The sequence below is a fragment of the Pollachius pollachius genome, assembly GCF_949987615.1.
Source record: "Pollachius pollachius genome assembly, chromosome: 4".
NCBI lineage: Eukaryota > Metazoa > Chordata > Actinopteri > Gadiformes > Gadidae > Pollachius > Pollachius pollachius.
Genome location: NC_136937.1, coordinates 12477539 through 12491201, shown reverse-complemented (window position 1 = coordinate 12491201; position 13663 = coordinate 12477539). Strand labels below are relative to the sequence as shown.

The 13663-nt window shown below is 45.2% G+C and overlaps 1 protein-coding gene across 1 annotated transcript; it reads left to right on the top strand.

Moving 5' to 3' along the window:
* Positions 1–3716: 3716 nt before the first annotated feature.
* LOC307075180 (complement component C7-like) lies at positions 3717–13121 on the top strand (the record flags this gene model as incomplete). Its single annotated transcript, XM_079735684.1, has 18 exons — positions 3717–3722; positions 3962–4023; positions 4380–4455; positions 4906–5047; positions 5476–5617; positions 6037–6175; positions 6582–6710; positions 6892–7135; positions 7654–7767; positions 8160–8326; positions 8996–9212; positions 9669–9840; positions 10239–10326; positions 10572–10704; positions 11276–11470; positions 11786–11882; positions 12438–12625; positions 12943–13121. 18 exons carry the CDS (start codon positions 3717–3719, stop codon positions 13119–13121), a joined length of 2490 nt encoding a protein of 829 aa, XP_079591810.1.
* Between the last annotated feature and the right edge of the window lie 542 nt (positions 13122–13663).

Genomic DNA, 13663 nt, shown 5'->3' with positions numbered 1-13663 from the left:
TGCACCCCCTGCATGAGCCCCTATAAGCAAACTCTTGCGGTAACGCCTAAACACTTGTCCATCATCAGGTTGTACTGTGAATGATCTAGGACTCACTTCTTTAATAATAATAATAATAATAATAATAATAATAATTGATCTGTTTTTTATAGAGCTTTTCTAAATACTCAAAGACGCTTTACAAATAAGAAAGGAATATATACAGACAGTACAGACAATCAAACAAAAGGAAACAATCAACAACACCACAACAATAGGCAACACATTAAGAGAGCGGGAGAGAGTGGAAGGTGGCAGAGGATGATTTGTCAAATGTTGTAGGTGGTCCTGAAGAGATAGGTTTTAAGTTGACTTTTGAATGAACAGAGTGTATCAGAGTTTCGGATGGCCAGAGGGAGGGAGTTCCAGAGGGTAGGGGCGGCGATGGCGAAGGCTCTGTCCCCCAGGGTGCGATACTTGGTCTTGGTGATGGAGGAGAGAAGCTTGGCATCAGCGGAGCGTAGGCGGCGAGTGGGGGAGCGGTGATGGAGGAGATCTATTATGTACGAGGGTGCAAAGTTGTTTAGTGCTTTGTAAGTGGTGAGGAGGATCTTGAAATTGATGCTTTGTTTTATTATAAGCCAATGAAGTTGACGGAGGATGGGAGTAATGTGTTCTCTGGAGGGGGAGTTAGTAAGCAGTCGGGCAGCAGAGTTTTGTACATATTGCAATTTTTGAAGAATAGGGGAGGCCATACAGAATGCTATTGCAATAGTCGAGTCTGCAAGTTATGAAGGCATGGATTAGTGTTTCGGCAGCTGAGGATGAAAGAGTGGGTCGAAGGTGTGCAATGTTGCGGAGGTGGAAGGATGTTTTTCTGACGCTGTTTATGTGTGACTTAAAGGAGAGCTTTAGGGGCAGTTGCCTTTATATTCCATGATCGTTTTGTGGTTTTGTCGATTGTTGTGATCCTTAATTTTCACCCTATCATTTTTCTGTAGAGCTCTCAGTCTCCTGGCATTTTTTTCATAGTTATTCCTCGGTTTTAGCTTGAGCTGTCGCTGTTTCTCATCAGTCCTCTCTTGTCCTTTCCAGATGGAAGATTTGTCAGTGTGGCACGCAACTTGTGGCCCATGAGCAGCTCGGCACGAGAGGCCCCATTGTCATGATCCGCCCCTGGTTTTCCCATTCACCTGCCTGCCACCCTGATCACTCCCAATTAACCCAACCACCTTCACCTGTGTTTCCCCTATATCTGTCCTTTCCTCCCAAACATTCCCTGCCAGTTTGTCAGTTTGTCTTGTTTCACAGTGCTTTCCCGCGATTCGAATCCTGACCTACCACCTATCCTGCCTGCTCTCTGATCCTCGCCTGTCTGACTATCCTGCCTGCTCCTGATCCCCGCCTGTCTGACTATTCTGCCGGTTCCTGATCCCCGCCTGTCTGACTATCCTGCCTGCTCCTGACCCCAGCCTGTCTGACTATTCTGCCGGTTCCTGATCCCCGCCTGTCCGACTTCCCTGCCTGCTCCTGATCCCCGCCTGTCTGACTATCCTGCCTGCCGATCCTGAATCCAAATAAACGATTGACACTGTTCCACGCTCTTCGCCCGTCTGTGCACTTGGGTTCAGCCAAACGCTCACGTTACACCCATACACCAATGGTGCTCAATAAAGCTAGATGAGGATCTGCGGTCCATTGTCACTCACCAGATTTTGAAATCCCATGCCTTGCAGAAAACGATCTAGCCCATCACCTAATTGTGTGGGATCACACAATTAGCTGATGGGCTAGAAAGCTGGATAGTTCAGGATAGTTTGAGGAGTAATCTATCACCACAAGATAGTCTTTGTCAGATGCAATGGATCAGTTCCCACCTTTTGCACTGGTTCGCTTGGCATTACTGTCAACAACATTGGTTATTTTGTTTGCTTGTAGTGATGTCTGAGGCAAGCGCACATTTTCCACTCATGCCCGCGATGTCCAAATTGATCCCTGGCCAGTACACTGCCTCTCTCGCTCTTCTCTTACGTTTCTCCACACTGAGGTGCCCCTCATGGTCCTCTGGAACATGATTTCAGACAGTGGATGAGCAGATGTCACCAGGTCAACATGCACCTCAACCTCATCAGACCTGGGGGGTGAACTGTGGCTCTGTGCCGGGGAAAGGCGCCCTAGACTAAGCATCGTCAAGCATTATGTATTTTCGGGGTGTACATCAGCTCAAGGTCATAACTCTGAAGCCTAAGCATCATGCGCTGAATTCTAGGAGAATTCTAGGTTCTTCTTGATTATCTAAATCAGCAGTTTCTTCCAACTTTCAGCTGTGAAAGTTGGCAGACTTTCGGCAGTGTCCCGTGTCCCAAACGATGTGCGATGTGAGTGTTGCATTTTCGCTGTTGATCTGATATAGATCATTTTAACCAATCCCAGGTCTTCACATGGTCTGACTCCTAGGAGTGATTACCCATTAGGAACCACCACAAATAGCACATTGTGCAGCTTTCCTTTCAGTCTGCTCGCTCATAACAAGAATATCATACAGGCTATGTCCAATATAGCTAAGGCCTATTAACTCGCCCAATGTGACTGAGTGATTAAGCATTCTTCATTGCTTACATGTGAACAGAATAATCTAATCTGAAGAGATTGCAGCACATCTGGTGGTACGGCTCCATTTCTGCAAACTCTGACGAGTTTGCACATAGCTGGGTCCTTGGCATGTAGATTCAGGCATGGGGCCATGGGAACTTTTGCACCAGCACTGATCTCGTGCATCAACTAGTAAAGCACACGCGCACACACACACACACACACACACACACACACACACACACACACGCCCTTTTACCTACGTAAAAGGGCAATGGTTAAACCATAATATGCATTAATGAAATGGACGTAAATGGCAAGTGTATAGGCCTACCTGTAGATATTTGTTCAAGTTTTTGGAGTTGAAGTGATTTATATCTTCCTGACTGAATAGATGCTACCTGTTTTTTTCATTGCAGTCATAATGGATCATGTGTGTACAGAGCTGCATTGCTTTTTCACATATATAGACAGTCAATGCAAAAATAATTGTACATTTCAACACCAGCAGCATCAATAGTGCAATAATACCCCGAAACATAACGATACAGGTCCCGATCACGTGATCATATTGTATTTTTTAGCTACCCACAATTCATTAAAGTCCCAGCAGAGAGTCTCCATAGAGGTCAAACAACTCTCAACTGTAGCTGTAAGAGAAAACAGGAGTCAAATCCTGTGTTTGACAGTCTCCCCAAAACGCTACGTGAATGTTTTTTGACGTCCCGAGACAGGGACACACCGGGCGTGAGATTTGTGCGGCTGTACGGAGCTCTGTCTGGGCGGCAGTGGACTGGTGCCTGAGAGAGGGTTAAACAGAAACACTGCTGTTCCAGTGAATCTGACTCAAAAAGTATTTATTACACAATGACAAACTTGGCCACTAAGCTTGGACAGAATAAGATAAAAACATGAGTGATGATGTTGCATTACTCACAGTACACAGAGGCCGCTCTAATTATTCATGGTGACTTATGAAAAGGTCTTGATCCATTCCAGTTAGGTAATGACGAAACACAGTGGAACACTGTGTTGCTTTAATGGAGAAAATCCTGGACACAGCTATTGAGCAACTCAATATTCCCCAGTTATAAAACCCAGGTCCTCAGTCAGTCCACGTGAGAACTGCCTTCAAAGTGCCCAAAATGCAGGTAAAACCACCAAATGTCTTATTTTCTAGCATATGGTTAATTGTTAATCTTATTTTGTTGCGATGCAGTATTTTGTACGCATACTTGCACTTTTTTCTTTGTTTTTTTGTTTTCTGATAATGGCTAAGGTCCTTCACATTTACTTTGCTGATAAAACTGACATCTCAAATAACCATTCTTCATGTTGTCACATGTATCCTTAATTAGCTTACATTTTCTTGTTTTGGGGTTTTCCACAGGCTTACTTTTCAATTGGTTTGTTGTCCTACATTTTACTGCTCTTTGGTCCTCATCCATCCTGGTATGTTTACCCAACTTTGTTGACTTTGTATTGTACTATTGTCAAATGTCAAAGGGTTTTAAATATCAAATGATGTTTATCATGTCATGCTATTGAATATGATACCGATAATACATTACATTAAGGGCATTTAGCACAGCCCTTATACATCCCATTACATAATATAACAACATTAACATTGACTTTCCATGCACTGCCCTCCTTTATATTGTAAGTGAGTATGCTTGTGAGACTCCTGAGACTATCACTAGGAATAAGGGCTGTACAAACGCACTTGACTTTCACTCATCACAAACGCGGATGCACAAACCTGAAAATCCGCAGATGGCGGCCTACTTTAATTCCCTCTTTCTTAGTTGTCAAAGGCCGTTGAACTGCCAATGGGGTCCATACGGGGAATGGTCCCGATGTGACGCTTGCACCAAAACAACGGTAATGATGAGGAGGAGGAGGGGTAGCGTACCTATGTTCCCCAGGTCCTATGTTCCCCGGGTCCTATGTTCCCCGCTTTGTATGTGACCGGGGAACATAGGACCCTGTGAGCAAATCTTTTTTTCGTAGGATGGTAGGGGCAAGTACCGCCTTTTTCGCCTCTGATTCGCGTGTGATGGCTCTCCTCCGATTGGTTATGGTTAGGGTTAGGTTTAGGGTTAACCCTCACCCTAACCCTAACCCTAAACCTGACCCTAACCCTTTGCACCCGGGGAACATAGGACCTGGGGAACATAGGGATGACCCCCCCTAAAGTTAGCAGTTATCTCAACGTTAACCGTTAATATGCATGTAGCCACGAAGCAAATTAAACCATCTACATGATGCTAAGATACAATTCTGCTGCTGCAGCAGGTGTACATTGTGGTGTTGTCATTTGTTTGTGTTCAGGTACGATCTCGCGCTGTGTTGAGGTTTGCCCAGAACGGAGGGACACAGTGCTGGGGAGAGGCTGAGCAAGTGCTCCCGTGTACGCCAAGCACACAGTGCCCGCCAAAGACGGACTGCGGGGCGAGATTCCGCTGCACCTCAGGTACGTTGGGCTACAGTACATACATGCTCAGCATGCCGCTGGCTTCATTCTCAGCCTGTCCGGGAGAATGCAATATGTATGCGGGTAAGACATGTTAGTGGTATGAGGGTGTAAGTTGTGGCATCATAGACGGGAGAGTCAGTAAATAGCAAGGAAGTGGCTGTGGTTTAAAACCACTCAGGGCATCCTTTATTTTTACCACTGCAAAAGTAACAAAGGGCAACATATTTTTATTAACGGCTACATGGCCTTGAAATCTCTTCGCTAAACACAAGGGGATTTTGACAGTAGAAAATGGCTCCGGCGCTGCAGTAGACCCTGAATGGATTTGGAATGCAAGAAAGAGGTCACAGATGGCTGTGTGTGTGCGTGTGTGTGTGTGTGTGTGTGTGTGTGTGTGTGTGTGTGTGTGTGTGTCCCTCCTGCAGGCCAGTGTATTGGTAGGTCTCTCGTGTGTAACGGGGACCAAGACTGTGACGATGGACTCGATGAGAGAGGCTGTGCACTGGGCAGTGATGACGTCTGTGACATGGACAAAACTCCCCCAAACTCTGACCTAACAGGCAAAGGGTAAACAGAACTCCCAGCATGCATTGTGCATAGCACAAACAAAGGCAGTTGGTGAATGGAATAGAATAAAATACTTTGGGGTTTATATATATTATATTTGGGATGAAATGAAACAATGTAAAGTAGAATAGCATAGAAAGTAAACACTAGTATACATTTGAAACGTTTTGTGTAGGTCTATGTTACCCACTTATTTTTTTATAACAAGGAAGCTCTACTGTTTAACCAGTATCCCATCCTTGGGAGTTTCAGATGTAACACTCTCTATCACACACACACATACACACACACACACACACACACACACACACACACACACACACACACACACACACACACACACACACACACACACACACACACACATACACACTACAAAGTTGAATTCAACAATATTGTTTGTTTGTTATTGTGAACAGGTACGACTTGTTGACTGGGAAGCTGAGAGCTGCAGTTATAAACACTCTGAGCTTTGGGGGACAATGTAGGAAGGTGTACAGCGGAGACAGCAACCTCCTGTACAGACTGCCACAGAGCCTCATCGCGTACAACTTTGAGGCAAGTAAACCACAATATACTGCCATCTGCTGGTTATTTGTTGCACATTCATTGAACAGACCTGGGATGACATTTCCATATTAAATGCAAAGTATATGCATTAACTATCTTCCAAACATATAGGCAGTGCAGTGCAGTATTGCTTAACCTTTCCCTGACTTAAGTTTAAATAACAAGGTTTACTGGTAGAGGTGGATCTTTTGAAGTAAAATTGGTTGAAAAGTTTTCTAAAAGTAATTAACCTGTAGCTTCTTGAAACTGCTGTAATACCTCCCATTATGGAAGGGAGATGGTTTGTTTATTATTATCTTGAGGGGCCTACAGCTAGTCACCCACTTCGTTGGTCTCCAATATGTGCTTTGCAGTTAAAATGTGTTTTATAGTCTGCTTTTGGCCACTCGTATAGGTCAAAGTTGACAACGAAGGGTCAGATGAATCCTACGAGAGCTCCTGGTCTTACGTGCTTCATGTTCAAGAAAACGCCCTGTTTGAGCACCACCGGATCACTTTTCACGAAGAAGTCAGCGAGGGCAAGGTACACCGCTCTGCGAGACCCTTCTTCTAGAACGCTCCGCTAGAACATTGTCATAACGATCATTCTTCACGAGAGTGAGAGAGTAGCACTCTCAGACTCTCACTCCCACGGAGCAGAATCTGTTCTGATCGGTCGACTCATGCCGAAACCTACGTTGTCGTCCACCATCTGTTGCCTCCAGGCTAAGAGACTCCTGATCCTGAAGAACAAAGTGGTGCTCGCCCAGTTCCAGAACACTGCGCCCCAGTACCTCACACTGTCAGAGAGCTTTTGGAGAGCCTTGTCCTCCCTGCCACTGGACTACGAGTACCCATTATACCGAAGGCTGCTGCAGACCTACGGAAGCCACTACATGTCCGAGGGCAGCCTGGGGGGAGAGTACCAGGCCCTTCTGGAGTTCGACCGGGATTCACTTGCATCGACAAGTAGTTTTTTTTTTTTTAATCCATTTGTGATGTCACAAAGTGGGAGAGACAACCCTGATGAACGAGGTGTAGCTTGTCCATGATACATCTAGGTGGTCACCCCCTCTTGTGACAGCATAAATGGAGGGTTTTTTGAAGTGCTTTCAGTGACAATAATCCACCTCACACCGTGTTAATAGAATTCTGGACCATTCTATAACACACTTTATGCACTTTCACTTGTTATGATGACCTTGGGTTTTGCTAAATATAAAGGAAAACATATTTTTTTCATTATTATTAATAATCAAAATTACATTATAGGTGAAAATATGATGGATGGAATTTGTTAACTTATAGATGTATCTGTTCAAAACGGTAATAAATGTATAGTAATGGGTTGTGTGCTATAATATCATATAATGGCGATCATTCGGAAAATTAGAAAAAAAGAGCAAAGATAATTCTCATCCTTTTTCTGTATTTAACAAAATTGCTAAAATACAATAACATCCGTTCTGTGACTGCGTCTTCAAAAGGCACAACGGACACGGACTACCAGAGGTGTTGGAGGAAGGTGAAACGTCGTCTTTTTCGTAAAAAAGTCAAAACGGTCTGCGAGAAACTGACATCTTCACTCAAATCCAGCCATGGTGAGTAATGTTATCGTTGTATCAGAGGGGAAGTGTGAGAGAGTGAACTTTCTATTTTTATTATACCGTATTTTCTAAGTTTTTCTTGGCCTTTTTTACTACGCTAATGATGACTAATCATAACTAATGATAAAATAAACAAAATTATTATTTTGTATCTAACTTAAATTGGTTGTGCTTTGACAATGTAAATGGATTTTTTCAATGCCAACGTAGCCCTCTGAATCACGAGAGAGTGAAAGAGAGAAATAACTATTTTCTACACAAATATATGAAATAACACACCTTCTATTTTCATTAATTCTATCATATGTGATCCTATTCTTTTTAAAACAATACTTATATGATATAATTATTACATTCCATCGTGTTCTGAACTGTGCTATCGGCAGGACACAACACCAACACCCTTCGCGTCAAGACCAACATAGTGGGGGGGGCGGCGAGCTTCATCAGTGGTCTGGGGGTGCTGGATGTGGAGCACCCCGAGGCCAACGGAGCCATGTACGAGAACTGGGCCTCCTCCGTCAAAGACTTCCCGGAGATCATCGACCAGAAGGTACCGACCACGGCCTGCCGCCAGCCGTGTTCCCCGATGTTATTTCAGAAACCTGTCTTGGGCCTCTTTTTTAATATTGGCCTGTGCTTTCATGTATCCTGTATACTTTCTTTCTCATGTCTGTCTATATTCCTTTCTTTGCTGCTACGTTCCCTTTTCTCGCACTCCTATTCCCAGAGGCCCTCTCTGCATCCCCTTTGCTTGCATCCATGCAGTGATTTTCCTTTCTCTTCAACCAGCCCCCGTCCCTACATCCTTCAAAAGGATGTCCGACCTCCTCCATGTTCCCACTCCCTCCCGCTCCCTCACATGATCTGCCTCCATACGCCTGTATGTCCCCTCTGCCCGTCTCGCCACCATGGGCATTCAGCCGCACTGCCTCCCATCTCACGAATTCATTAACACCCGAACTCAAAAACATCGATCCATTCCCCCATTTCAATCACAATTCAAAACACATCTGTTTAAAACTGCCTATTCCATCTAATGTCAATTGCTATGTCTCTTACTATTGTTATTAGCTGCTTCTTTTTAATGACTTTTGTGTGTCTTTGTACGTTGTCCTTGAGTTCCGAGAAAGAACTTCAAATTAAAATGTATTATTATTATTATTATTATTATTATTATTATTAAAGCGATTCAACCAATCGCTGCCCTGCGTCTCCCCAGCTGCGGCCGCTGTATGAGCTGGTGAAGGAGGTGCCGTGCGCCGGGCGTCGGAGGCTCAACCTGCGGCAGGCCACCGCCCAGTACCTGGCGGAGCAGCACCCGTGCCACTGCCAGCCGTGCCGGAACAACGGCCGGCCGCTGCTCGACGCCGACGGGTGCTCGTGCGTCTGCCAGCCCGGCACCTCGGGGCTGCAGTGTGAGAGAGGCCACGTGGCAGGTGGGACGAGGCGGTCGGCTCGGACTTGTTGTGGACTGCATAAGCTCATTTACATTTACATTTAGGGCATTTAGCAGACGCTTTTATCCAAAGCGATTTACAATAAGTGCATTTGTCATAAGAAGTGAAACAATATATCGCTGTCAGTACAGGAAAGATGTTCATAGAGCCAAGTGCAAGTACTAGCAATCGCTAGGCTAACTCATTCTCCGTGTACAGCAATGCTAGCAGGTACTGCAGATGTGACACAATGAAGTACTATGATTCAGTGCAATGTAGATCAAGTGCGTACAATAAGTGTGTACATTAAGCGCCAGGACGTACTCGAGGCTTAACGTCTTACGGAGTTTACGCAAAACTTTTAGTGAAAACAAAAACCACTAAGTCCTCAAAGGTCCTTGTCCGAAGTTGTGCAGCAATAAATCTAAAACAAGCCAAACGTTATTGACCCTTCAGAGGCCGTCCACGGCAGCTGGAGCTGCTGGGCGTCTTGGGGTGCCTGTTCAGGAGGAGAGCGGTCACGGGTCCGGCGCTGTGACAACCCCAGCCGCTCTCCTTCCGGTTCTCCGTGTTCTGGAGCGTCGTCTGAGCGCGCACCATGCGAGGACCCAGAAATCCACCACCTGAAGTACGGACACGCACGCATTAACACAAATGCATTGTAACGAGGCGTAATCACATATTCATGTTATACATTTTTTTACATTTTTATGTTTTAATCAATTCTTTACATGCATACATACATTTATTATATGTGTGGATCAATGAACAATGTTTTCATCACACCGATCAAAAACCAAATAAGAATCTCCAACTTATTGTTGGATGTAGGGATATCAAGCCCACAATGTAAGCGAGTGACTGAGTAAGAGAGACATCTGAATCTCCCAAAGATGTGATACTGGTTAAAATAGCGGAGCTAACTGGTTTTAAAAAAATACATAAAGTAACATAGACCTCAAGTCAATGCCACAGTGCTTATTAAATACTAATGTGTCATTTGTATTATATTGCACTTTATCTCAGGATGATGGAGCCCCAATGCTTTGGTCTGTCTATGCCTATGAGGCCCACATGTGGCACTCCCCCTAACCTCCTGAACGGATACATCCGGGTGAGACTTACCTTATGTTGCATCACACACGCACGCACACACACACACACACAGTGACACACCCATGCACACCCACACACACCCACATGTGCGCACACACACAGTGACATGCACACACACACACAAACACATAACAAGATGGTATAATGCAATAAAATACATTAAAATACGACAAAATAATGAAATGTTTTTCTATATGGGAAGAAGTATGTTGTTGTCTGTGTTTTCTTTATTGGGAAACGCAGAACCCTAAGGATGCCTATGCGGTGGGTAGCAGCATAGAATACCAATGCATCAATGGCCACTACCTAGTCGGGGAGAGCTTGGCTCAGTGCACCCCCAGCCTGACCTGGACCACTGGACCCATGCAGTGCAAAAGTGAGTGATCCTCCGGGATCTATCTGTACTCTTTCTCCACTACGGGCAGCTCTCTGCGCTCCCATTCTGTCTGATGGTCTGTCCTTCCAGCTTACCTGTGTGCACGCTTCTTTAAGGTTTCTCTTCTCACAAGTGACATTTTGTTCAGTCTTCCTAACGTGGTATTGCTATTCCTTTTTTAGTTGTCATGTCATTTCTTTAAATAACATTGATAAAAAATCTAAAGGAGGGTCTGTGCAATATTGACATCTTACACCAAACAATATTGACAGCTGAGAGGTTTTATAAAAGGAAAATAAAGAAAACTGGGTCGGCTTAGCTCAGAAGGTAGAGAGGGTTTGCTGACAGCCGGTAGTTTGCTAGTTCGATCCCCTGCTCCTCCTAGCTGAGTGGCGAGGTGTCCCTGAGCCAGAGGCCTAACCCTAACCGCCCCAGACGAGCTGGCTGTTGCCTTGCATGGTCGACTCCGCCGTCGGTGTGTGAATGTTTGGGAGTTGCTTTGGATAAAAGCGTCTGCTACATGCTCCAAATCAAATTCTAAATCTTAAACCCAAACTCGCCACCTCAACAGAAGCGTCATGTGACCCCCCGCCCGTACGAGGCAACGTCATCGCCACGCCCGCCAGAGCGACCTATGAGATCGGAGACAGGGTCTCCTTGTCCTGTCCTCAGGGGTGGGCGCTGGAGGCCCATGAGCCTGTGATCCTGTGCAGTCCCGGGCTCAACTGGTCCTCCTTCCTGGCCAGAGACGTGAAGTGCACCCCAGGTTTGGAAGCACAGACCTCATCCATGTGTGTGTGTGTGTGTGTGTGTGTGTGTGTGTGTGTGTGTGTGTGTGTGTGTGTGTGTGTGTGTGTGTGTGTGTGTGTGTGTGTGTGTGTGTGTGTGTGTGTGTGAGCATTTGGGATCATATGCATACGAGTGTGTGCAAATATTAGTGTAAGAGGCTGATAGACTTAAACTCATGGATTTGAGGTGCCTGCATCTTTCATATTTTCTATTTCTTTGCGACAAAAATAATTTCTGTCATCACTTATTTAATGAGCTGATGAATGACCTGTGTTTCCTTTTGTCCTGACAGTGCCGCAAGCCCCCACCCCTCCCCTGGACCTGGACTGTAAGCTGTGGGAGACTCGGGGGGCCTCAGAGTGTGTGTGCAGGATGGCCTTCGAGTGCCCGTGAGTAGCGCGTACGGTCGCTCGACAAACAAGTTATTTTTTCTCAAAGGCATTGGCGAGAACCGATCTCTTTAGCACACAACAATAGTTCTTTCTATTAGATTTGATTTGATAGATCCAGGCGGAAAATGGGCCTTCGGCTTCCTCCAGTGGTTTAAGAAAAACACACAAATCCCACAATGATACAAAACAACAGGCCTTGATCAGAGGTGTAACAGTACTGCCGTGCATGAAAGCATGCCCAGAGTACAAACCGCTAACTACAGCTGTTGTCGCCCCTACACCTCTGTGATGAGGGCCTATAGGAGGGATCCCGAAATTGTCACGCATTCCCTAGCCGCCGTCTTTGTTGCTTCTTCACCGTTACGATAAGAATGATAATATTATTATTCCAGAATTCATCGTCATGATTTATCAAGATGGCGGCTTGAAAATTTAAGTACCTGAAACTTCACATGAAACATTGTTAATTGCGTCCCAAGAACCGAGGGGAAACTCCCCCATCGTTTGATTGTGTAGTTTTGATGTACAACGTGGTATTCCTCTTTTCAACAGGCCGTCCCTGCTGTTGTGCGCCCAGCTGGGGGCGGGCCGAACCCGCGTGCTGAGTGTGTGTCAGCTCGGGGCGATGAGGTGTCTGGGCCAAGCCTTGTCATTGGCCGACGACGGCGAGTGTGTGTGGCCGTCCAGCGCTACACACACTGCTTCCTGCCCGGTCTGCACGCCGGGCCAAATCTGTCAAGGTGTGTTTGCAGAATCCTGTGTGTGTGTGTGTATCTGTGGTCATGTAGACTCTACATGACCACAGATACACAAAGATAGATGCACAAAAAACACACAATTACAGAATGGGTGTGTAATTGTGTGGTTTTTGTGTGAATTGTGTGGTTTTGTGTGAATTGTGTGGTTTTTGATTGAATATCCCCTGGCTATACCATAATTACAATTACAATTACAATTAGGGCATTTAGCAGACGCTTTTATCCAAAGCGACTTACATCAGTTAACCATAATAATCATGATAATAAATTAATGATCCCTGTTTTGTCCCCACGCTCAGAGGGGCGGTGCACATGTCAGAACCCTGCGGAATGTGCGGAGGATACTACACACCTGTGCGTCCGCCACGGAGCTTCCAGTGTTTCCGTGACGATGACGCAGTGCGAGGCGGGGGCTAGGAGGTGTGCGGGAGAGCAGGTCACAGTGATCAGCATAGACGACTGTCCCACAACAGACTGACACGTGTCTGTCTGTCTGTATGTAGTATGTACGTTTGTATGTTTGTATTGTCCAACTTATTTTCTGTATGTAAACAGTTTTTTTGTACAGGCCCCCCCTCCAAGACACAAGTTAGGAACAAAGGGACAGACTCGGCAGACGGGGGGTGGGGTTATCATATCTATAGCGGGAGCATTTATCCGTTGTGGGGTTACAAATAGTTTTTTTGTTGTTAACGACAAATCCCCCATCGTGGCAAATAAAAGTTTGATTCAATCATTCAGTCCCCTTTCCATGTTTGTAGTCCATCTTGTACGTGTGATTATATATGTATATATATATATATATATATTAATCATGTATATATGATTAATTCTCATTGTGAATAGTTCCACACGTTCAGTGGGTTGAGGAAGAGCATCATGTGAAAATATTGCAAAGGGGAAATTAGAATTAAACTCGCAACGTGTAAAGCCCAGTTCAGACCAAAGATTCGCCTCGCAACGACTTGCAACGAGACTGTTTTGGAACGTCGCAGGGGAAAAGTTGCAGCGGTGTGAACT